Source organism: Pyrgilauda ruficollis, unplaced genomic scaffold (assembly GCF_017590135.1).
Source record: "Pyrgilauda ruficollis isolate IOZ18807 unplaced genomic scaffold, ASM1759013v1 scaffold8, whole genome shotgun sequence".
In the NCBI taxonomy this organism is placed as follows: domain Eukaryota; kingdom Metazoa; phylum Chordata; class Aves; order Passeriformes; family Passeridae; genus Pyrgilauda; species Pyrgilauda ruficollis.
Genome location: NW_024529932.1, coordinates 2,769,639 through 2,792,734, shown reverse-complemented (window position 1 = coordinate 2,792,734; position 23,096 = coordinate 2,769,639). Strand labels below are relative to the sequence as shown.

General features: G+C 44.9%; 1 protein-coding gene across 1 annotated transcript in view; it reads right to left on the bottom strand.

Moving 5' to 3' along the window:
• SLC7A1 (solute carrier family 7 member 1) overlaps nt 1–22,782 on the bottom strand; it is a 42,073-nt gene extending 19,291 nt beyond the window's left edge. Inside the window, exons 1-3 of the mRNA XM_041487279.1 lie at nt 22,698–22,782; nt 6,813–7,196; nt 1,916–2,074 (exon numbers count right to left, since the gene is read on the bottom strand). Of these exons, the coding sequence (XP_041343213.1) occupies nt 1,916–2,074; nt 6,813–7,182 (529 nt within the window). The 5' untranslated portion in view covers nt 7,183–7,196; nt 22,698–22,782. The remainder of the gene's footprint in view (nt 1–1,915; nt 2,075–6,812; nt 7,197–22,697) is intronic.
• Between the last annotated feature and the right edge of the window lie 314 nt (nt 22,783–23,096).

Here is a 23,096-nt window from a genome sequence, read left to right as displayed (position 1 = left end):
TCCACACAGAGACCCGGAGAAAGCACAACAGGTGGGTTTCAATGAAGGAACATTGTCTTAGAGGTCTTGGCCAAATGCAGAAGTTATATACAACACTCAACTTTCCTTAGAAACAGGGTTCCTCTGTTTATGAGCAGGGACCAAATCCAGGAGGATTCTACTTCTAATAGCTACTTCTAGAGCTGAAGACAAAGAAGGTGGCATCTCGGGAATCCTGCTCCCACTTAATCAGCAAGAGCTTTGCCAGTGAGTTCAGTGAGAGAAGGATTGCAGCTTGGTCTTAAGATCATCCATCTGAAGAAGAGCATGGCTACAGGCCTTGGCAAACAAAATCTAACCGAGGCATAGCTTGGCTTCTCAGGTCGACAAGCTCTCTTAACTTCCTATTCAGGTTTCTGAATGTTAAGAACTGAAACTTTTAACTCAAATCTAAGGCTGAAGGAGAAGTAAAAAACTTCACACAGGCCTGAGGGAGAAGAGAAGCACAACACAGTGTTCTTTTACTGCTACTCCAAGGGACTTCAATGAGAGATGAGCATCCCATGTACTCACCTTTCCTTCTTTTAAGGCAAGAAATAAGCTGAGACAGCCGTATCAGAAGAGTGTTTGATAGGACTGCATACCAGCCCACAAAATCTTATAAGGTACTCTACGGAAATCTGAAGCTCAAGAAAGTGCAAGCAGAAATAAACTTATGGTAATGGTATTTGAGACTAAAGCTGTTCTTTCAGTAGCTTTTTTTTAGAAAAGAATGGTTTGCCTTTTTTATTAAAATCCATGGAATTTGCTTCATGTAGGAGCATAAAGCCACCTTATTATAAAGAAACCTTTGTAATTTTATACCTCAGCAGTGCTAAAGTAAGGAATTCTAAATTTTGTAAATTGTATCTGAAGTGAAGGATCAGATTCTGATTTGAAATGAGAGCAATTCATATTACTTACAAGTGAACAAATGGGAAAATCTCTCCCATTCAGATATAATCCTGAAAATAGAGGGCTGCTATTGGCTTCAGCAGCCCTCGATGCAGTCCTAAATCCAAATGCAAACCCAAATGCCAAAGCATCCCTTGCTTGAGGCCTGTCTCCATGAGCACAGCACACACTGAGAAGGCTGTTCCGATCAGAGTGGGAAACGTCAGGATAACCTTGCCAGTGTGACACTGCAGCTTCTGCCTGCTGGAAACCACAGAGGAGTACAGAAGCATAATTTTTAAAATTTGCCTAAACTTGGTAATGCTTTGCAAGACCCAGCTGGCGTTGAGGTAAACATTCAGAAGAATTTTGATCTTGCAAGATGTCAAAACTTTTCCAATTTATGAACAAAGGCCTGACACATTTTTAAGAAAGAAAGAGGTGCGAACTGTCTGTGACACATTTATTTCTCTGGAGTCTTGTATTCACTTCTGCAAATTGAAGCCCATATATATTTAAAAAAACCCAAAACTAAACCAGTAGTACATGAAACTGTAACCAAGTCCTCTTTCTTTCTTTCCCTCACTTTCCTGGCTCAAGGCATCAAAAACTGGCAGATTATCAAAGGGGGAATAAGGCTGATAGACTAACTGCATGAAATTCTTGTGTAACAGGATTTGTGGAGGGAAGGATTAAACTCCTATACCTGATTGAGGATAACAAGTCATCTTTTCTTTTCATCCTTATACAAAATTTGACTGAAGGTTTTAAAAGTGGCTCAAAAAATACTGAAAATGCTCCCCTCTAATTAAAAAACCTTGTAAATAGGCTATGCCCTGTGCTAACTCCACATCAGCTATATAGGTCAATCCAACACTTGTAGCAAAGAAAGTCTTTAATATGTTATTCAAAATAAATCAGGACTTCATGCTCATTCCAAAAGCAAACAATGAGATTATGGAAGAAGAAGGTGCAAGACCCACAAACTCCTCCAGTGCCTCACCTGTTAGGATGATGATTATCACCACAGCAAAGATGTCTGGGTATTTTGCTAGCACTCCGGGAGCATCCATCGTCATGTATTTTTTACAAAATTTTTCAATGTGCTGCCCTATGATTTCATCAAACGTCGCGCTCCAGGCTCTGGCCACACTCGAGGTTCCTGCCAGAGGATAGAAAGGACAAAGATCACCCTTTGTGGCTGGCACATGTTCCAAACCAGGGAGAGCCTTGTAAGGTGTTTCAATACAGAGGGCCTCAAAGCAACCTTGCACGTGCTCCCAGGTGCTGGGAGCAGCCTTTCATATCCATACCCAGCCCACAGCCTGTGTTCATGCTTGGCATCTGCTCTGATAGTAACACACACAGGTGGTGGGCCGCAGACTCATGCTGAGCTGACAAGATGAGAAAAGTATTTTTAGTCTGGCTTCTTTGCAAACCTCAACTTTGCCTTTGATACTGCCTTGACTGACCTTTTCCTTACACCCCCAAGGGCCTGCCCTTCCCCCAAACCTGGTAATTTCTGTTACCAGAGAGGTCCAAAGGTAATGCTGGCAGAAGTCCCTGGCAGCCCCAGTCAGGTGGCTGCCGCCCAGGCAGAGGGTCCTTACAGAATCCAGCTGCCCTCCAGCAGTGCAATGCTGCAACATCAGAGCCTGGGCCACACCAGTGGCCAGCTCTGCACTCTGGCAACACCCAGGTCTGCTCTGACCCCCAGTGCTAGAGCATCCCAGCAGGAAAAAGACTCAGATACAATTTACATGTTATCTGAGGATAAGTCAGCCTATTGCAGAACGCTGGGGATGACCATAGCAAGTGGAACACTTCCTGCCTGCGGCAAATGCTCAGGCTTTGCCCTCTGGGACTGCTTTTTGTTTCTGTTTGAGTGCATCCAACTGTGTGCAGCTTGCTGAGGTGAGGACTGAACCTGGGTCTCAGGACAAGAAAGCTGGGGACAGTGTCTGGGCCATAAAAGTAATTTTAGAGAACCAGAATAGTAACAACAAAGAACTACCACCAGACAGTGACAGTATTTTGGGAAATAAGTTGGATTTTAAAAGCCAACTTCTCCCTCTCCTGTGTTAATGTGGCTACTCTTACACTCCCAATGTCTCATACAGTACATACACTGTATATAACAGCACCTAATTGCATATCATAATTATTACTGTACATAATTACCTAGTTTAAAAAAGAGCTTGGCTTGGTTTTGGCTTGCAGAGCAGCTCCTCACAGGATGGCATCAGGGGCCCCTTTCCACCCAGAACAGTCTGTCCTGCCACACTCACCTGTGAGTGGGTGCTCAGGTCCCAACTCCGGCACCTGCAATCCTGTCAAACAATGTCTGTGCTCACCTACAGCCAAATCCTCTGCAGCAGCGGTGGGCAGCACCTGCAGCACAGCTGGGAACACTCACCTGCCCAATCCAGCTTTGCAACAGCATAAAAATTAAGCTGCAGAACAGACCTGCTGGGAGACTCTTCTGTTCACCAAGACAGAAAAGTGCACAGTGTGAACACCTTTAAAGAGTTTGGACATCACTGCCATCAATTTAATCTTGAGAAATTGCAAAGGTTATCATACACCACATTACAATTTTTCAGGTTAGCTTTGGCACGATTCGAGGAAAAAGACTATTTTAGTGCTATTTTTTTGTCCTAGCTCTAATATTTTATGTTCTAGGACAGGAACACCCAGCTCCTGCATGTGTTATATTAGATGCCAGCTGCTTTGATGCCAGTTCTACAAAACTATGAGCCATTTATCCTGAACTCTCTGTAACCAACAGGCTTGAGGGAGCAGGGGGAATCTGACATTCTTTCAACAGCACAGACACCTGGATAATATGTTGCTGTTATTAGAGAGCACAGTGCAAAGACATTCAGCTGGTACCCAGGAGGACTTACTAGTTCTGCGTCAGCATAGCCTCACCAGAGCAGATTTGGCTCCTGCCTACAGCATGCAGCTCCCAGGAGGACTGCAGAGCTCAGGTGCTGGGCTCGCTGCAGGAACAGGCACAGGCAAGGTCACCAAGTGCCAGGAAACCCCAGCAGCACCTACTTACCAGAGATGCTGCTACTCATCATCCTACCAGCTCCCACCAGTTTCTAGTTCCTGAAACGCATCTCACGATCTGGCAGTTCCCCAAACCCACATCATCCCAGAAGAAAGTTCACATCAGATCCTGGACCTGGACACCTTTCTCCTTGTCTCTAGACCATAACTGATAAGTGGCACGCCCAATTATTTCTCATCACCCACCTCCAAGACTCCACATGAGCCTTCCCCCAAGTAAAATCACTTCAATTAATTAAAAGTTACTGGCCACCCATCCTTGGGACTCCAGGATTTCTTTTTCCACCCTCACAATACATCCTGAACCAATGTTTGAGAACCTCAGCACGAAAACACCAAGCTGACCAAGCACTTTAGAGATGCACATTTTTGATACACTGCTTGGCATTTTCTCAGCAAGATTAAGACAAAAACCAGCTTTCTGCCCCTCTGGCTCTGAAGTGCAGCACGTGCCTGTCAGAGACTGGAAGGACTCATGTACCAAGACATTTAAGGATGTCTGCGTGTTTGAGAGTGAGCAGGTCAAGCTTTGTCCTGCTGAGGCAGTGCCCTGCCCCCACACCCCCAGCCTCTATTCCAGCACTGCTTTGGCACACCAGGGGCAGGGCTACACTCTGCCTAACCCGGCTCTCTAGTGGCCAAATGACCACAAATCCCACCTGGGGGGAGGGCCCATAAAGGCCCAGGGGTTTTTATGGCTGAGCATGAGTGCAGCACGTCTTGACCCTACCTTCCTCTTGGAGTTTGTATCTAAACACTGCTGGAACCCAGGTGCTGGTAGCTACGTGTGCTTTTCTATATCTTCTCTGTCTTCCCCTCCTTCTTCTAATTCCCTCTTCTTGGAAGAGTTTGAGTAACTAACATGGAACAGGTTTAAAGTTTGCTAAGTTGGATGGGCTAAATTAATGCTGTGAGAAGTGTTTTATGTTGATCAGATGTTGTAGTAAGTCTTTAGCCAAAGTCTCCTAATTTTTCAAAGTTTGCCAGTAAACTTTTGTGTTGTTTTGACCTCTTGAGACTATTTGGTCAGTATTTCTCCCGTGTGTCCAACTCAGAGTACAGGAACCATTTGACACTTTCAAAAGTCTCATTGAGTGAGTTGATTGGGGCCTTACAGTGGCAGCCAACATATCCTTCTCCTCCACGCCCCAGAAGCTGCTGGGAGTTGTCCTTGCTCTCAAGAGAGGCAATTAGCTCTGAGAAAAAAGCTGGGTAAGATAAAGAGACCTCCTACACCTCATATCCTCCCCCAGTGTTCTTCCACCTTAGCCACCCTTTCTCACAAATTATGAGAAAGACAGTTTGCAAATACTCATTCTTGACACAGAACTGAAATAAAAGTAATGAAGTTGTATTTGAACACATTCATGAATAGTATCTACTTATTTTTAACTGAATTCCCTGCCTTGTGACAATACACTGATCAGTCAACTCCGAAATAAGAACTCAGACAGTTGTTCAAAATCCATTATGAGAGGAAAAAAAAAAATCTCGGAAATACCACTCTGAGCCCAGATCCTCGGAGCAGAACATTCAGTAGGCAAAACTTTTCATTGTGCATTTGCAGAATCAGGTTTTGGGACAGCAACCACGGCTATGTCACTCATTTTGGTCGTCCAGTATCATGGTAGGAATGGCCCCAAAACCAACTAGATGAAGGGCATGAAGGAGACGATTTATCATTACCTTTCTGGAACAGAAGAAAAATTACCAAGAAGTCTGTTCAATTTTTCTACGTGTAGCCTAAGCAGAGTCCATCGTAGGAGTGTGGAAGAAATTATACACTTACTTTTTAAAAAATTATTTTTATCTACTCCTTGCAGTGAATGTAATTCACGAAATAGCTAGAGGACTCAGATTTCTTAAGGAGACGAGTTTAATTACTCTGGCTTTTCATCTTCTCTTTCATTTTTTTTTTTTTTAAGAAGGAGGAGAAGAGGAGTAAAATATTTCAGGTAACACACAGAGGAAAGCCAGCATGATCTCAGACTTGCAGCTGCTATGCCACTATGTTGTTCTTGATATGCTCTTACCCTCCAAGCACCATGGAAACTAAATTCCGAGGTAATGCTTACAAATCCCATAAAACGCATTTTAAAAAAACCGACTCCCTTTAGTAATTTAGCAAACAGTTGGTTTTCAGTTTAACTAGCAAGCTTTCAGTCTCAACTGGCGTTGCAGCCTTAGAGGCGTGATAACAAGCAGCCTGCCCAGAATGTGCTTGAAAAGACACAAATTCTTAATTAGCAAAGTGTGGCTTAGTTTTAATGCATCAGCTGAGTTGCACAGCGCATGCTCTGAGCTTGAGCCAGGGCCTCTCCTAGTGGGAGTCAAGGGCTTAGAAGGGATTTGGTTTGTATTTTCCAGAGACTGTGAACCTGCAGATCATCTCAAGATTAATTCTGCAGCAATTCACAAGACAAAACTCTTATCTCCAGATACTTTAAATAGATCCCAAAGGGACCAGAATTAATCCTTGGATCAGCTGTGAGTACAGACACTGTAGAAAAGCATCTTTCCATGAGCAGCTCCTTTCTAAGCAGACAGGACACTCTTTAGCACCCTAGCAAGAGTGCAGAAGGCAGGGGATGCCAGAGGGATGAGGTGGAGATTCAGAGGAATTCCCAGCAGCAATAAGCCCTCAGTCAGCAGCATAGGAGCCATCAAAGACGTATCCCACTGATGAGTCCAGAAACCCTGGGTGAGTGCAAGAGTGAAGCATTCATTTTGTAACAGTAACACAGGCACCAAAACAAGGGTGACTACACACCAGGCTGCCAGGTTGAACTAAAGCTAGGCTCTGGCAGCACACCCACCATACTTACCAATAACATAGGACAGGATTAGATTCCAGCCTGTGATGAAGGCCCACAGCTCACCCACAGTCACGTAGCTGTAGAGATAAGCTGATCCTGTCTTAGGAACTCGAGCACCGAATTCTCCATAGCAGAGTCCGGCCAGCACCGAAGCCAAGGCAGCAATCAAGAAGGAGATAACAATGGCAGGTCCTGCGTTTTCCCGTGCCACAGCTCCAGCCAGGACATAGACACCAGCACCCAAAGTGCTGCCTACACCCAGGGCCACCAAGTCAAACGTGTTAAGGCATCGCGACAGGCGACTGTCTTCTCGAGAGCAGTCCACATTTTTCCGACGAAGAAGCTGGTTTCCAAAATTGGTAATTTTTTGACACTCCATCTTCCTGTTTGGGCCTGCAAGAAAGATGCTGCCATCATAATCCAGACCAGAATACCTTCCTACATCAACATCACTGCACAGGTACAATGCTACGGCCCTGTTACATTTCAGCAAATGAAACTTCCCATTTTCCACCTTTTTATAAGATTAAATGTCTCCTTTTGACATTTGATCTAGACTTACCATGGGGAATTAAAATAAACAACCCCACAGTTCTGCTTCCAACTCTCAGTCATGCTTCAAACCTTGAGCAATCCCGGGAGAGAAGCAATACTTCACTCCCACCCTACTCCATAGTCACTTAGTTCACACACAAGTGGACAAACTAAAAACGCAAATTTTCTCTTTCAGATTTCAGAGGGGTTTTCTTGTTCTGGGCAAGAAAGTACTTTAAAAGTGAATGTCCCAGTTTCCCCATCTACCATAATTTGTTTCACATTGCAGAGAGCTTGTGGAGTGCACAAACCCTGTACTACTGGGATGAATTTAAACCTGAGGACGTTACAGGGATGTACATAACACCTCTCAACCTGATAGCCTGAGGAAACAGCCACTCCAGGATAACCTCCTCCGTAAGATGTGTTGCGCAGACATCAGATTTTCTCTGCTTTGCTCTACAAGTCTCCAGGCTGTGTGGCCACAGCCTACAAGGATGAACCTCATCTTCCATCTCAGACTGCATCCTTCAGCTCCAATAGCCTCACCCTGATATCCACACTGCACCATTAAGCCTGGCTTAAGCAACAGGGCTTTAAAAATGTTTCTTCATTAATTATGGAAAAAGAAAAAGGTTCTTTTATTTTGATGCAATGCTGGACTGAGACATACATTTTCCAGTAGTACACACTGCACACAGACATCAATACTGTGCTGAGAATAACGTGAAGGCAAAAATACTCCTAAATGCAATTTACAGTACACTTCAGTGAGACTAGTACTTAATCAGCTCCAGCTAAAATCTAGTGTAAAAGGTGGGAAAATACATGCTAAGAAACTTAATTAACTGAGGCAACTGTTAAATTCATGCTTCAATTTTGTTACCACAGCATCAACTACAAAACCAAAAATTCTCTTCACTTTTCCAAGACCCTCGTCATAAGTCCTGGCTTAAATCCCTTTTTCTTGGCTTTACAATAACTCCCCTACTATGAGAAAGTAATTACAACTGCAGGAACAAGGCTGAGGATTTACAAGGCTCACTGTGTCAGGAATTGTACCCCACCAACAAACACGCTCTCAAACACGCTCCCAACAGACATGGATTTAGACAAATAAAGAAAGGCAGGTTTTAGGCCAATCTTACAAAAATCTTGTTTTATTAACCATGGGAGTTCCCAATACATACAGAGAGGGAAAACTATCTTCTCCCTTCAGCAGGAAGACACACCTAAGTCTTTACCTAAACGCACTCACGTCAGATTGAGTGAACAACCTCCTTTTCACCTGAACCTTACCCAAATCCATGGCAGCCAGGATTGCATTTGGCTGGACAACTGCCCACCTCCCTAAAGCTGGGACACAGCACTCGCAAACTTTGAAATGGATTAAAAGGACAAGAAGATTGTGGTACTGGAGTGTCTCCTATGAATTCTGTTGCTTTCTAGGATGCTACCTAACAACAATGCCAGGCCTTTTACTTCCTACACAGCCATCCACCTTAACAAAATCTGGTATCCTGCAAAACAAACATAACTTAGTGGTTTTAATTCTGCACTGAATGAAGGGGTAACTGGTCCCCAATTCCCTGCCTTGTCACAGACACACACATTACGAGAAATCACTTCCTTGGCAAAAACAGGGCTGGTGAGGGGCAATGTCCCCAGGAGAGGAACAGACCCTTGGTGCAGAGGTGGAGGATCAGGGTGAGAATTTGGCAAGGTCCTAGGGGGCAGGGGGACATACAATTTATTCACTAAAAAAATAAACCTAGTGAATTATTTCAAGTGTATATATCACACAAGAGCATCCCAGAAGAAACATATTTCAAAGCAATTTCATTTGGAAGCTCCCTTGGGCCTATCTACAGGTGTGCACAGCTGTACTCTAGCCATCAAGAATAAAGCAAAACTGCTTTTTATGAATAATTTGCTTAGAAGAGAGGCTATTTAATTATAACAGACCTGGAAATTAGGACCAACATCCTGCAACTGGATTAATGCCAGCAGACAGTGCTCTTCCAGGTGAACTCCAGATTAAGATATCAACTGCCTCTTTCACAAAAAACATGTCAAAGTCTGAGCATCCCTGTTGTGAACAGAATACTTCCCATAGCCTGCAGGTAACAAACAGGGAACCTACAATGCAGCCATGTTCTGTGGCCCTTACACACAGCACTGTCATTCATCTCACAGGCCACTGATCACCATCCAAGCATCTCTTACACATTTTCTTTGCTTTTGAAACAGCAGGTACCAAATCAACATTTTACTTTCAATTATATTCACTGTCACTTAACAAAGAGACCTTTAATGAAGACAAGTGGGATTTTTTTCAGTAGAACGATCTTTTGGTTTAGCAGGATGCAGTCATTACATCTCTGCCCAAAACCTTCTGCGTATCATTTGTTATCTTTGCAAGTCTATCAAAGGGTGATTTTGGCAGAGATTATGATTTCCCCCCTCCTTAGAAGTTGGATCCAGCTGTGATTTTGCCTTCTGAAACAGTCATCCTTGACTTTGAAGTGACCCTTTGTTCTGGGCTGGTTCCACTCCCAGCCTCACTTGAAAAGATGAGCCTTTTTTTGAATGCACAGTCAGTATTCCTGTGGCATAATGCAGTCCTAATAACATAAAACAATATAAATTATTCCAGAAATGTTTCCAGATGGTACCTAACCACCTTCAAGCTGAGGAAACCTGAATCTGAACGAATATAGTTTTGTTCTGCACATGCCAAGCTCTCACCCCTGCCTTAGCTCTGGTTTCTCTGATGAGAAACACTGAGCTGCAAGTCCCAGCCACTCAGACTCTGGGTAAGACTTGGGGTATCTCCATGTTCTGGATACCTCTGCTGGAGCAGAGGTCTTTGGGAGTGGTGGGAAGCAAGGACACACCCAGGCAGCCTAGCAGGGTGGACCCCGGGCCAGGGGCCACATCCTTGGGTGAATCCTGTCCCACCAAAGTCAATGGCAAAGCTCCCACCAACTTCAATAGTCCAACTGCTACTGGTGTTTTATTTACAGTGCATTTCATGTTTATTACTTTTGTTCCCTGTCCAACTTTTTGTCTTGACTCTATTGTATTATCAAATAAAATAAGATATTCTTCCTCCTTTTATCTAATGGGTAACATACCTATTATATCAGGTTGATAGATTTCCTTCCCCATTCCTCAAACCCGTAAGAAAATAAGCAATCTGCCATGTGGTTGACAGCAAAAAGTAAACCATAATAAACATCTGTCCAGCTAAACATAAAACACCATGTGTAAAAATAAGCTGACAGGGCACCATTTTACATAAGCAATACTATCACTTCCTCAACAATTACAAGTTGTTTCAACTTCTGAAACACCACCCCTTACCTACTTCAAGGCATTGCTGTTCCTGAGAATTTTCTTCTCCAATTTGCAGAAGAGCATAAAACTAAAGCTGATTAAGCAGAACAAGGAGTTTTCTACTAAGGAAAGAATAAAACCTAAGCCTAACCTTGCTGCATGTCCAACATCTAAGTCCCCAGACATCTCCTTGAAGGAGGAGTGAGCTGAAATCTTCGTTCAGCATTGTCCCACATGTGCTTATATCCATTTTGGAACACATGGAAATGTCTACTGCCCCACATGTGCTTATATCCATTTTGAAACACATGGAAATGTCTACTGCCACCAGTACCCTTCTCTCACAGCTAAGTCATGTCCTGTGGACAATCTGACATTTGTTGAAGACCAAAAGGATGCTGAGGAAAAATATGCCCCATACAGCCGTATAATCACTGCTTCAAGTCTGCAGAACAAAGAGCTTGCGCTGGTGCCGGTATATTTGACAATGTAGAATGGTTTTCACCCTGTATTTTTAGCTCAAACATGGTTCCCAAATAAGCATGTAGTGATGATGCCAACCAGTTGATCAACACATGGGTAACAAACCCCTTTGGGAGCCGTTTCCAAAAGGCTGGTTTTGCTGCTTCAGTCCCCAGGGCAGCATCATTCACACAGAAGTCCTACAGAGGAAAAGAGGTAGAAAACCTCAGTTCTTACTACTGCTGTCAGCATTACAGGTATTTTTGAGGTGTCAGATTTGACTGTAGACTCCTAAAAGCAAAAGATCATAAAGTAAGGGACCAAACTAAATCTCCTGAATGTTTTCTGAAGCATTACTCAGAAAACCAAATCACCAAGGCACCTCAGTCCTGAGTGTGATCCATTCCAGTTTAAAGCAAGAATTGTGTCAGGTATGTCCTTCCAAAATGTCTTGCCTTGGAAAACACCAATGTTTTCTGTCACTCTGCAACAAGCAACAGAGCAGAGTCAAGATGACTAGAGAAGATGCTGAGCCTTCCCAACAGGTATTTGAGCACCTGTCTCTAGAGTTTTAGAAACAGAAGCAAAGGATGTGGCATCAGACTCTAAGCTGCATCTGGCTGTGTCCCTGAAGCGGCTGCAAGTGTCCCCAACAGCTGTGCTGGAGCAGGCAGGCAGTTTAGAAAGACACGCTTGGGACAAATGCTGAGGACTGATTCAGAGACTTTGACTGTAGCCATTTGCAATGCAGCCACCAGCAAAAAGGCCAGTGAAAGCAAAGGCATGACCAAGCATTATGCAAAGCTGGAAGTTATCTCACTGTAGCAGCAGCAATGGCAGGGAGTCCAAGCCAAAAGCCACCAAAGTAGCTGCAATTCTTTGCATTTGTTTCATTGTGTGTGAAGAGATGTTGACCTGCTGAAGTATTTTAACTAGAAAATGAAGGTATTGTCTATGAGCTGTTAAATTGTTCCCTTACAGATTATCTTTTTTTATAAAATGTGTGCAAATGTATGCATATATCTCAATATACATTAATCTAGATTACATTTGAGTGTATATACTTATATACATATATGGACATTAATGTTAAATTCTTTGCCAATTTTGTCATTAGAAATCAAGCTCAGCCACTAGCAAGGCATTTGCTACTCAGAGGAAGGGAGCCAGGCAGTTAAATACAAACAACACATTAAACAAAGACAGAGGCACACACAGGAGTGGCTGTCAGTGTACACAAAACCCAATCTTTTTCACCTGCTTCAAGGCACACTGCCTGTCTGAAGGGGATCATATTACCCTCCTCTGTTGAGCAGATCCTTTAACACCACGAGGGAGGTGGTACTGGGGGACCAGCCTGTTGTCACAGAGAGCTGGGCATGCTGCAGGTTTCTGTTCCTCAGTCTTCTGAGTATTAGGAACATTTTCAAACCAGCATTGCCCACTCCTCTTCAGGTGTCTCATAGACCTGGAGGATTTCTTCCACTGGAAAAGGTGCAGTGAGGTGCTCTTCATAATCTCTATACCCACTGACCAACAACCAGTTACTGAAAGGTGACCACCAAGTCCCACTGGACATGAAGACAGTGCCCAATTACCACCATGGGCAAACACCAGGGTGCTGCAGCTCACCCAGCTGCTTTCCAAACTGTCATGGCTACTGGCTGTACCAAATCCCCTCAATCAGAAATCCCCAAATCAGAAAATCCCCTCATCTCAGGACAACCTCCAGAATGGCAAAGATCATCTTTTTGCACCACTTCAGATAGGAATTCTCAACTTGCCCAAAATTTCAAAGCAGGCAAACTTCAGTGTTTCATCTCAATACCTGCAGAAAAGTCAATCTGGATTATTTGTGATGATACACAAAATCCATTTTGAAATGAGCCGTTATTTTTGACCAAAGGAGGGATGTTCCTGCTGTGGAAGTCATGAGAAGAGTACTTCAAACACTCAGAATTCAAGCTTCAAAACATACAAAATAGAAGTTGTGATGCCCTTTCTTCTGCACAAAGCTCCAGCTGTGATTATCATCAAATGTGGCACACAGTAAGCCATTCAACAGGGAAAAGGTTGGATAAACACTAATTCCCCTACTGCAGAAACACACACCATATCATGCTTAATTTGCAGTGGGGAATTTGATATTCCAATCACTTTCCAACTGCGGGCACAGGGTACAATATCAGATCTCCGTCACCCAAGTGTTGCAAAAACAGGTTAGAGAAATACCTTTTACACTCTAACTGGATATAGTGCACCCTGCCTCAAAACAGGGAAAACAGGAGCAGCCAGATAACATGTTTGTTTTGGCAGGGTTAAATCATGAAACCAGATCTTCCTCTCCCCAGCCTGCTGCCTAACATCCATAGCTGTACCAGAATAACCACCTGGGGAATCATGCTGAAAACCACCACCACTGAAACAAACTCAACACTGTGACTACAGCTGACCAAATGGCAGGCCACCACAAACAGCAGGCAAGGCAGAAGAGAGGGAGGTGACACTTTCCAGGATAGATTCCCATCTGAGAAGCACCATCCAGTGAAAGGTGCCACCAGTGCCCCGAGCCCTTTTAGCCCACACCTCAAGTTTCAGCTGGTGAGGATCCTGTCAGCTCAAAACAGAACCCAGATGTTTTGAGGAGGACAGCAGCACATCTGCCATCCAGAGCTCCTCAGGGATAAAAAAGTTAAGGAAATGTCTTCCTGCCTAGCCATTAAAGGGCATCACACCTCTCTAATTACCAGAATAACTATTTTTTTGATGAAAAAGCATCTAATTGAAAAGTCTCCCACCAGCTCTAGTACAGTCTCCTCAAATAGTTCCTCAGCATGACTTCAAATTACACCTTGCAAGAAAATTGCTTGATTTAACTCCCTCAATTTGTCATAACACCAAAGGGGATCTCCACTGATAATTAAACTTCCCAATTGAAAGCCTGAGACAGACTGGCAGGGATTCACTTGAAACAACCCATCATCCATAATCTGCCAGGGACTCAGCCTTGGTATTGAACAGAAAAAAAATAATGCTCTGGGAAACAATATTAAATGAGGTTCTGTTTCCCTAAACCCAGATAAAATGAAGACAGAACTTTGCTTAGCCAAAAGCCCTGGCCATGTCATTCAGCATAAACCAGGTGTGGTCCTTGGAGAATGGTGCTTGGAAGAAGGTGGGAAATGTCCCTTAGGGGATAAGGAAGTAAGTTAGACAGCAACAGAAGTTGGTTTGTTATTAAAACAATAGTGGGGAAACAAACAAACCATTAAGAGCCCCAACCTTCATGCAGAACAAAAAGTATCCTGTACAGACATGGGACACATCCAATCAGACTGATAGAAGAAAGGAAGGAGAAGACTTCCCCAAACACCATTATTTTACCAGGACAAAGGGCACAGCCAAGTTGGGACTATCAGGAGCAGACAAGGAGCAGATCAAAGTGGGAATAAGCAATTAGACTTTGCTACATCCCTGAGCAGCAGGGAACAGGCAGAGGCCAGCAGGTAGGTCAAGGAGAGCAGTGGCAGCTCCAGCTGGAGGCAGGACCATGAGGCAGCTGCTGACCCTGGTCACCCTTGCCAAGCGACCCATGAGCATCCTGCCTGAGTGACAGGCTGGACCACGGACCTGTGGCCACCCCTGTGGATCAACATGTCTGCAGATCAGATGTTTCTCAAACAGGCACGTTCCCAGCACTGCTGAACCAATTAAAAAACTGTCCCAATTTAAAAAATGCTGTCCCAATTAAAAACTTCCTCCATTACCATAAAGGGTACTGAATTGAAGCAAAAGATCCCTTTCCCTTGCTGGGAAAGCAGCAAGAGTGTTGCTTCTGTGAATGAGATGGAAGAGTTTGAATAGCTTTTTCAGACAAAACACTCTATAACAAACCTCAGAGGAATGGTCCACATAAAGGAGAACTCAGCCTGTGCTGGACAAACTCATCCAGGGAGAAAGGGGAACAGAAATTTTATGTGGTCAAGTCACAGGGCTCCTTGCCTTATGCCAAGGTGATTACAGGCTTCTGAGAAAGGTTCTGCTATCCCTGGGTAACTGTGTATGCAAATTAAGCTTTTAGAGTTGGGATGGATGGGGCTTTGAATAACCCCATGGCAGGTGGATTGCACTGCATGGAACTTCAAAGGTTCCTTCCAATCCAAACCATTCTAGGATTCTATGAAAAATCAAAATATGCTGCATCACTCCTTTAGGCTTCTGCAATCAAAACAAAGTCATTAGCAAACTAATTAGAATACATTTTTGTTAATTTAGGAGTTTTTCCACTGGTTTGCAGGCCATTCAAGGGCTTGCCCCACGCAGAATTCCAAGTGAGACCTGCCAACCCTGCACCCTGGTGTGGCTGTTGGAGGGTGACTCAACACAGTGGAATAATTAAGAAAAACTTCCCTTTTTTTGAAGAAACTGAAGTTAATTTCTCATTGAACACACCAGCTGAATTAAAAAATATATTACAGCCTTCTGAGCGTGCTTGTATGACTACAGACCTAATACTAAAGCTTTTTGCAACTATGATTTACATCATACAAAAGAGACGCTGACTGTGAAAGGAGTTAAAATGTTTACTTTTAGATTCCCACATTCCAGCCATAATTCAAGGGCTGGGGAGGGATCAGTTCCTTCCAAGTATCACATGGTCATCACTGCAGGCACAGACAAGCACTTCACACCCTTGCTCGGCTGGTGTGTGCAGCAGACACATCCCCTCCTGCAGCAGAGAGGCTGCTGCATGTCTGCAGTTCCCCAGGTGCCTCTTGCAAGAAATTCCCACTGTCAAGTTCTTCAGAAAGGCCTTCCCATAATAGGCAGTGCCCTGATGCACACTGGAATGAAAGCAATGACTGAATCCTACCATCTGATCCAACTAGTACTGCCCATTGACCAGACCTACCCCACTGACCAGGGTCACTCAGTGCTGAAGGAGACAACAGTGCACGACTTGGATGGGCCACCAACGCCTCAGCTGCCTTGGAACAGCATGAGACGCTCCCACATGAGGAAGCCCTAAATGAGGCAGCCTGGGTAGCCCAATTAAAGGAAAAGGGGCATGCTGAGCACCAGTGGTGTGGCTGCACTCCCAGTGTAACTGGAATATGACAATGTTCCAACTTGCTGGGCCAGTAAACGACTCCCCTTCCCTGCCAGTCCGTGACACGTGCCTCACCAGGGACAGTCATTTTGGGATGGGACTCGGTTGTGCAGGTCAGTCACAAAACCTGGCTGCCAGGTCTACAGGATATGCCTACATCAGTGTAGCCTAGACACACATGCACAGAAAAACAGGAGCTGAGGATGGCGAAAGGAGGTGGAGCAGAGGGGATAAAGTATGGGGCTATGTGGAAAAAAATTCAGTCTCAAAGGTGTTTTGCATACTATCCCACAAGCCATCACTGCAAAGACTTCACAGCTCCTAAACTGATGGATTTGTAACAAAATACCTTGGAAAACTGCATCTGGTTTAGGCATTTATGTCTAAATTAAGTATAGAGCAGGGCAAATCATACAAGCATCATGTTTGATTAGTATGTCAGTGGGGTAACTAACCATTCCTGTTTTCACACACAGGTACGACAACCTAGGTTTGATATATTCTGCCTAAATAAATCTCATCAGAAAAGTGCTAGAACACTGATGTGGAATTAAATTTCACAGTGAGGTAGGTGTGGAGGATTTTTTGCTTTGGGTGAATACTCTTTTCTTAGGCAGACGTTCACCATTCAGCTTTCTCCTGCTCCAGAACAGGAAAGCTGTTGTTTAAGTAGAGTTTTGCCTCCACCTAACCCAAACATTCATGGCTGCAAGGCTGCTGATAGGGAAGGACTGGGGAAAAGAGGCATCCAAACATAACCCATTTCATATTTATCTCAGAACTTTTATCAAAAGCATGACAAAAGACTTCCTGCTCCTTTTTTGGATCAAAGCAACACTCGCTAAAGTTTGTGGGATTTTAAGGGGCTTTTTTCCCTCAAAAAGCAAAGATGACACCGACCAACCAAACTGTGAGCCAGACCATGACCCACATATTTCACATCTCCCTGCTGCCAATGTCACACAAAAGGATCCTGCACACTGGTCAGCCCCAAGAGGGGTTTGGGCAGAAAGCTGCTGGATGTGACAGCTGAAGGACCAGTGACAGCAGGGACAATACAATGATACCAGGAGGTAAGAAATGCAAAAACTTGGCAGACCTGGCCTGAACCTCAACGTGAGGCTACCGCAAAATACCACATAGACTCAGCTCCCTGGTTTGCACAAGGACAAGCATTACCTTGTAGACACCCATACAGTTTATTCTGCCATCTGTGTGACAGACAACCAGGTCTTGTGACCCACATCTCTCCATGAAGAAAGCTTGAACAGGCTCTCTTGGAAGCACAAGTCAACTTAGAAAAGTAATTAAATCCTGTGAGCAAAAAAACAGATTTGTCATCTACTTCTTATTCAACCCCACCAGTGTAGTAGTTATCCAATCTGTAGGCCAAAATCTTACTCAGTTTTCTGAATGTATTGGAATTGCCACCTGCACCTCCCTGCCCTTCATGCAGAAGCCTGGTTTGCCCCAAAAAATGTTCCTATAACCCAGTAACAGAGGTAATTGAAGCCACCCAGCAGACAGTCCTGTCAAGGGAAGCTATACTATCCTTAAAAATAATTGTGTCCCTCTCAGCAAAATAGTGTTTGGAGTAAGTATGCACTTTTTATTGGGAGAAAAATACCATCCAGTCTGCTCAACTTTTTAAAACAATGTTATATTTTTCCACATCATCATTCTGGCATCAAAGGAAATCATTCCTAATTATGTTTATGGATGGAATACACAAAGAGACCTAGATATGACAGTCTTGGAGAAGTGTGGAGAAATGTATAATGCAACACCTCTCAGAACATATACAATGCCATCTCTCCCCATGTCACTTACCTAGAATAAGAAACTTTGAAGTATAAGAAGTTCTGCTGCTGCAAGGTGCTTTAAGTGACAACAAGAAGGAAACAAACAACTGGCTGTAAATATTCTGCTTAGCTCCCCTATGCTGGGACTTGCAAAAGAAAATAGGTGGTTTTAAAGCAAAGTAAGTGAAACAAATGATAATTACCATTGTTTCCCAAGGTATGACAGGAGCATGAAAAATAAAGCACTGCTGTTGTGTTTTTGATGGTGCCCTACACCATGCTGTTCTGCTCTCCAGCTATTTCCTTCGAAGGAAAAAAACAGGTTCAAAAGTGTTCTAGCATCTGTGATGGCTTATCTGGAGCTGCCAAAGCCCAACAGTGAGGCTTCATCGCTTGTATAAGTTTTTTTGGGGATCATCCTTGTGTTTCTTCACATGCCAATGAGGTTATGAGGGGCAGGATTCCTCCTGACTAGTTTCAGCCCACTCCAAAGCAGACACAGTGTATCATCTCACCCCGCTCTGTAAATAACAGGCTAAGACAGGCACCTCCTGTCATGAAAGCCATGAACTTTTTCCCTTTGGAGGAAAGATGGGAGCTATGGTCCTCCAGAGGTACCTGCTTTCCCTAGTTACTGCACTACTGTAGCAAACATCACATCTACAAAAACTCCACCAGACAGATGCACGAGACAGAAGACAGGACTGCACCTAGACCCAGCTGAAGTAGAAACACCTTGATGAATTTTGACTGGTCTTTCTGTGGACACAAGAAAAAGATGGTGAAAGTCTTTGAATAGTCTTAGGGGTTTTAACAACTCAAGACATGCACCTTTCTCACAAGAGCAACAACTCCTGCTTGTTCTTGCTTTCCTCAAAAGTAATAGTGTTTTCTGGAGAAAACCTTGGATTTCAGGACTGTCCAAGCACTGATCCTAGCACTTCCAGAGCAAAGCATAAGCACTTTGCTTCAGCTCTTTCCCAGTTACTTAGCTGTTACACTTTTCACTGTATTGCTTGTGTTGGTACCTTTCCTGAAATATAAAGCTGCTAGAAGCCAAATTTCTGCTCCCATCTCACAGAAGTTCTCACTTCCAAAACCCCAACAAACACCTGTTGTGGAAGATGTAGCACCTCCACCCTAATCCATCATCCAGCTGATGACTTCTGGCTGTTGTGCCTTCGTTTTGCTTGTGGTACCAGAACATTTTGCTCCTTTCTCCCAGCCAAGTGCACAGTCAGAACAGTCGTGCCCAATGCACCTGAGGTCAGCATGGACAGACACACAAAAGTACAGCACTTCTGCACTTCCACCCAGATCAGCCAAGTGCTGTATTCTTCTCAATGGCCTCCTCAAGGGCTTTTGGAAGCTATAAGCACACAAACCAGCCTGTCCCTGCCACGTGAGACAAACAGTAAGAATCTTCACACCACATATGTTACCGGTCACCCTGTTTTGTGAACTTTTTGGAGGGAGAAAAACAAATAAAGTGGCATGCAGCAGCACCCATTACTTGGGGATTTTATCACACAGGTCATCAACCAGCTATCAGGCAGTGTGCAACCCCCAGTAAAGTTCAATCAGCAACCTCAGGATAGAAGACTATATTCTGGTTACCTCAGATAACTAATTCCCTGTGGAATATTTTCTAAAGATACAACACATTATTTATTTTGTTAGCTGAAACTGCTTTATAGAAGAGTCATTTAAACAAGACAATCTAGTTCTACAAACTCAACAATGCATTTTCCAACTAGTTTATTTTAAGAATTTGTCACCTGACAAAAGCAAGCAATTCTTCACCTTAAGGAAACAGCTCATTTATCAAACCACAGTAATTTCTTGTACAGTACATTTATTCCTGCTGCATACACATTCAAATAAACCTCCTACATCAGCATTCCCAAATGAAACTCTGACTAGCATCATTAACTCTGGATCAGTACTGAGTGCAGCTGACCCCAACCAGCTCTGCCTGCAGCACTGAAGTAGCTCTCCACACCACGCAGCCTCACGGTGCTGATGGTCAGTAGCACTAGCTTCTCCACATCAGAGTAAAGTCAGCAGCATTTCCTAGCTCATCCTTCAGGAGTGCCAAAGAGGCTGTGTCGCATCCCCATCTGCCCTTGTCACCACTGGAAGGCAGAGCCAATAAATCCCGTCAGGATCAAGCCAGCATGTACTCAGCACATCTGCAGACAAAGTAACTCACTCTCTTTTCCTCCTGCCCCACTCTACACCGATGCTTTTAGCATCACAGATATGGGTCATGAGAAGAAAATTAAATTTACCACTTTGTTTTCTATTCACTTAAAGCTGGGATACAATTGGAAGTGACATTTCTGAAAGGCTACCGAAGCCTAGTTAACCTGTTCTCAAGGCTGAGGAACTTGCTGGATCAAGAGGGAGCTAAAGGTAGCAGAGGCAGTAATTGCAGTAAGACCCCTGCCCTCCTTCATGTGAACTATATTTCTCCCTCTCTTCTTTCCCATCTGCTTTTTCTTCTTTTCCCACGACTCCTTTTTCCCCCCTCCCTCTTGCACACACCAGGCCAGCAACTGTGCTCAACACCAGCTAGATTGGAACTCATTCCTGTCATCTCAGAATCATGCTATTGTTAAGGCTGGAAAAGGATTCCAAGATGACCAAATCCAACCATTTACTGTGTCACACAACTGAAAGCAGAGACACAGAACCCCGGCACACCACCATGAGAATGAACATTACCTGCCACATGGCAACAGATTACACAGGAAGAAAGGAGGAAGAAAAAAAAAAAAAAAAAAAAAAAAAAAAAAAAAAAAAAAGAAGGGAAAAGGGAAAAAAAAAGAGGGAGTGACAAATCTTTCAACAATACACCTTGGAACTGGTTTCTCCCTTCCCTGGTTAAAGAGTTACTAGCTTACTAGCTTCCTCTTCTCTGAGATAATGCCTTCTGTTTAGAAAAAATATTGCGAGAATATACTCCACGAGGAGTCAAGAGCATATTGCATCTCAACCACACACACAACTGAAGTGCCTGAATTAGAAACCTAGCAGGCCTCAGGTTTCTGTTACAGCCCACTCGAAACAAGAAGTGTGTTCTGAACACACCTCCTCCCTGTTAAGCACAGCCCTACAAGCAGCAAGACTTAAAATTTTACAAATACCACCAAAGTGGCATAAGTCAGGGACTAAATACCAATTAGCTCCCCTGCCCAAGAAAAGGCTTTATTTCAAAGCCAACGTGACCAACGTGACTAAAGCATGCATGTGATGGAGCACAGTCAAAGTCTGACCCTGTCAGATCACTCAAAATGCAAGATACTTGAAGCACTTGAATGCAAAGTAACTTTCAAAGCTTGAGGCAATGCACAAGCTTGCTCCTGCTTTGTGCCAGGGTCAGCACTTGCAGCTAAGGAGCCTGTGCCATCACACAGTCTTTTGCATTATATGGAAAGCTTGTCCAAAAAACATGTCCAGATGGCCACTGAAGGTAACAGAAGTCCATAGAGCACCTGACCAGAAAGATACATTTCTGCCTGCTCTTTCCAAGTTCTCATTGTATTTGCCTCTAACTTGGAGACAGCAGACAGTCAAGCATCAGCGAGTGAACAAATGGCTTCAAGAGGCATTGCTGTGCCACTGCAGAGGGTCCCACATGACACCTACATTGCCATGCATGACTACAACTTCAACACTTGTCCCTGTGGCTTAGCACAGTCCACAGAGCTGGGCAAAGGGAGGCAGGATAGGGTATCCACTAGTTCAGCTGATGTTGGACTTCACCATGCAGTCGCTGCTCAAGCACAAAGTAACGTTTGCAAACGACCACAGACAAGTGAGCCGGCTAACTCGTGAACCTTCAGCACCATTATCATCAGCTCTTCGGCCCAGATCTGCAGCCTCTCTAGAGCTGCAAATGCCTTTCTGTTACGACTCCATACAGCACCTACCAAAAGACCACCTTGCTCCAAAACTAAGGTATCTAGCCGCCGACAACAGAGCTAACTAGCAATTTCCTATGTAGTCTCAATCTTCCTCTCCAGCCTTAGCTACATACAAATTTCCTCTTAAGGATTTTTAGTGGGTTCCCTTGCTCCACCCCATCTGCTACCCACAGTGACACATATATATGCAGAACACGGTAAGACCCCATCTGTTAGAACAGCTGCCTGCAAAGCGCTGACAGTCCAAATGGACATAATTCCCTGTCCTGCTCACAGGAGCAGGTTCGGGAGCAGCAGGCTGCAAGAACTCCTGGGATACGGGCCTGGCCATGAGCCCCATGGGCGATACCCCCGTTCTCGGTAAATTCTCAGTCTCTTTTGCAATCTGACGAAGGAAGCAAAGCACAGCATGGCAGCCCCTCGGGAGCCACCCTGGCTACGGGGAAGGGCGTCAGGGACACGGCCCAGGGTCTCTCCTCGGCACCTGGGCCTTCACCTCCAACACAGCACGTTCCCTGCTCGCACCGCAGAGAAGACAGGCAAAAAAGGGCCGTGGGTGGGGGTCAGGCGAGGGGAGGGAGGGAGCGCTGCGGCAGGGACGTGCCGCGGGGCCGGCGGGCCGGGCGGGCCGGGAGCGCGCAGCGCCGCGCCGCGCCCGCCGCACCGCGCAAAATGGACGCACCGCGAGGGGCCCCCGCCCGCTCCGTCCCAGACTCACCCAGCCGGGGGGCTCGGGCAAGCGGCGAGGCAGCGCAGCCGCGACCCCCAGCTCCCCGCTGCCGCTTTAGATCTCCTGCGCGGGCCCGCCCGCCCGGCCGTACCTCCCAATGAATGGGAGGCGCTGTTCCACGTGGGAAGCGCTCTGATGCAGAGATGGGGGGGGTGGGCTGATGATGGAGGGGGCGCCGGCCTGTGGGAGGCCGGCGCATGGCCGGGCGCGGGAGAACCGCGTGGCTGGGCGCGGCCGCGGAGATCGCCTCCGCGGGGCAGGGAGGGGCTGCACAGACCAGCTCCCTGCACAGCGCTCATGCCGCGCCTTTGGCGTGGACTGAAAAGCTACTCGGTTTTTCTTTTTCTCCTCATGCTCCCTGATGTCTCACTCCCTGGGAGTGAGAAC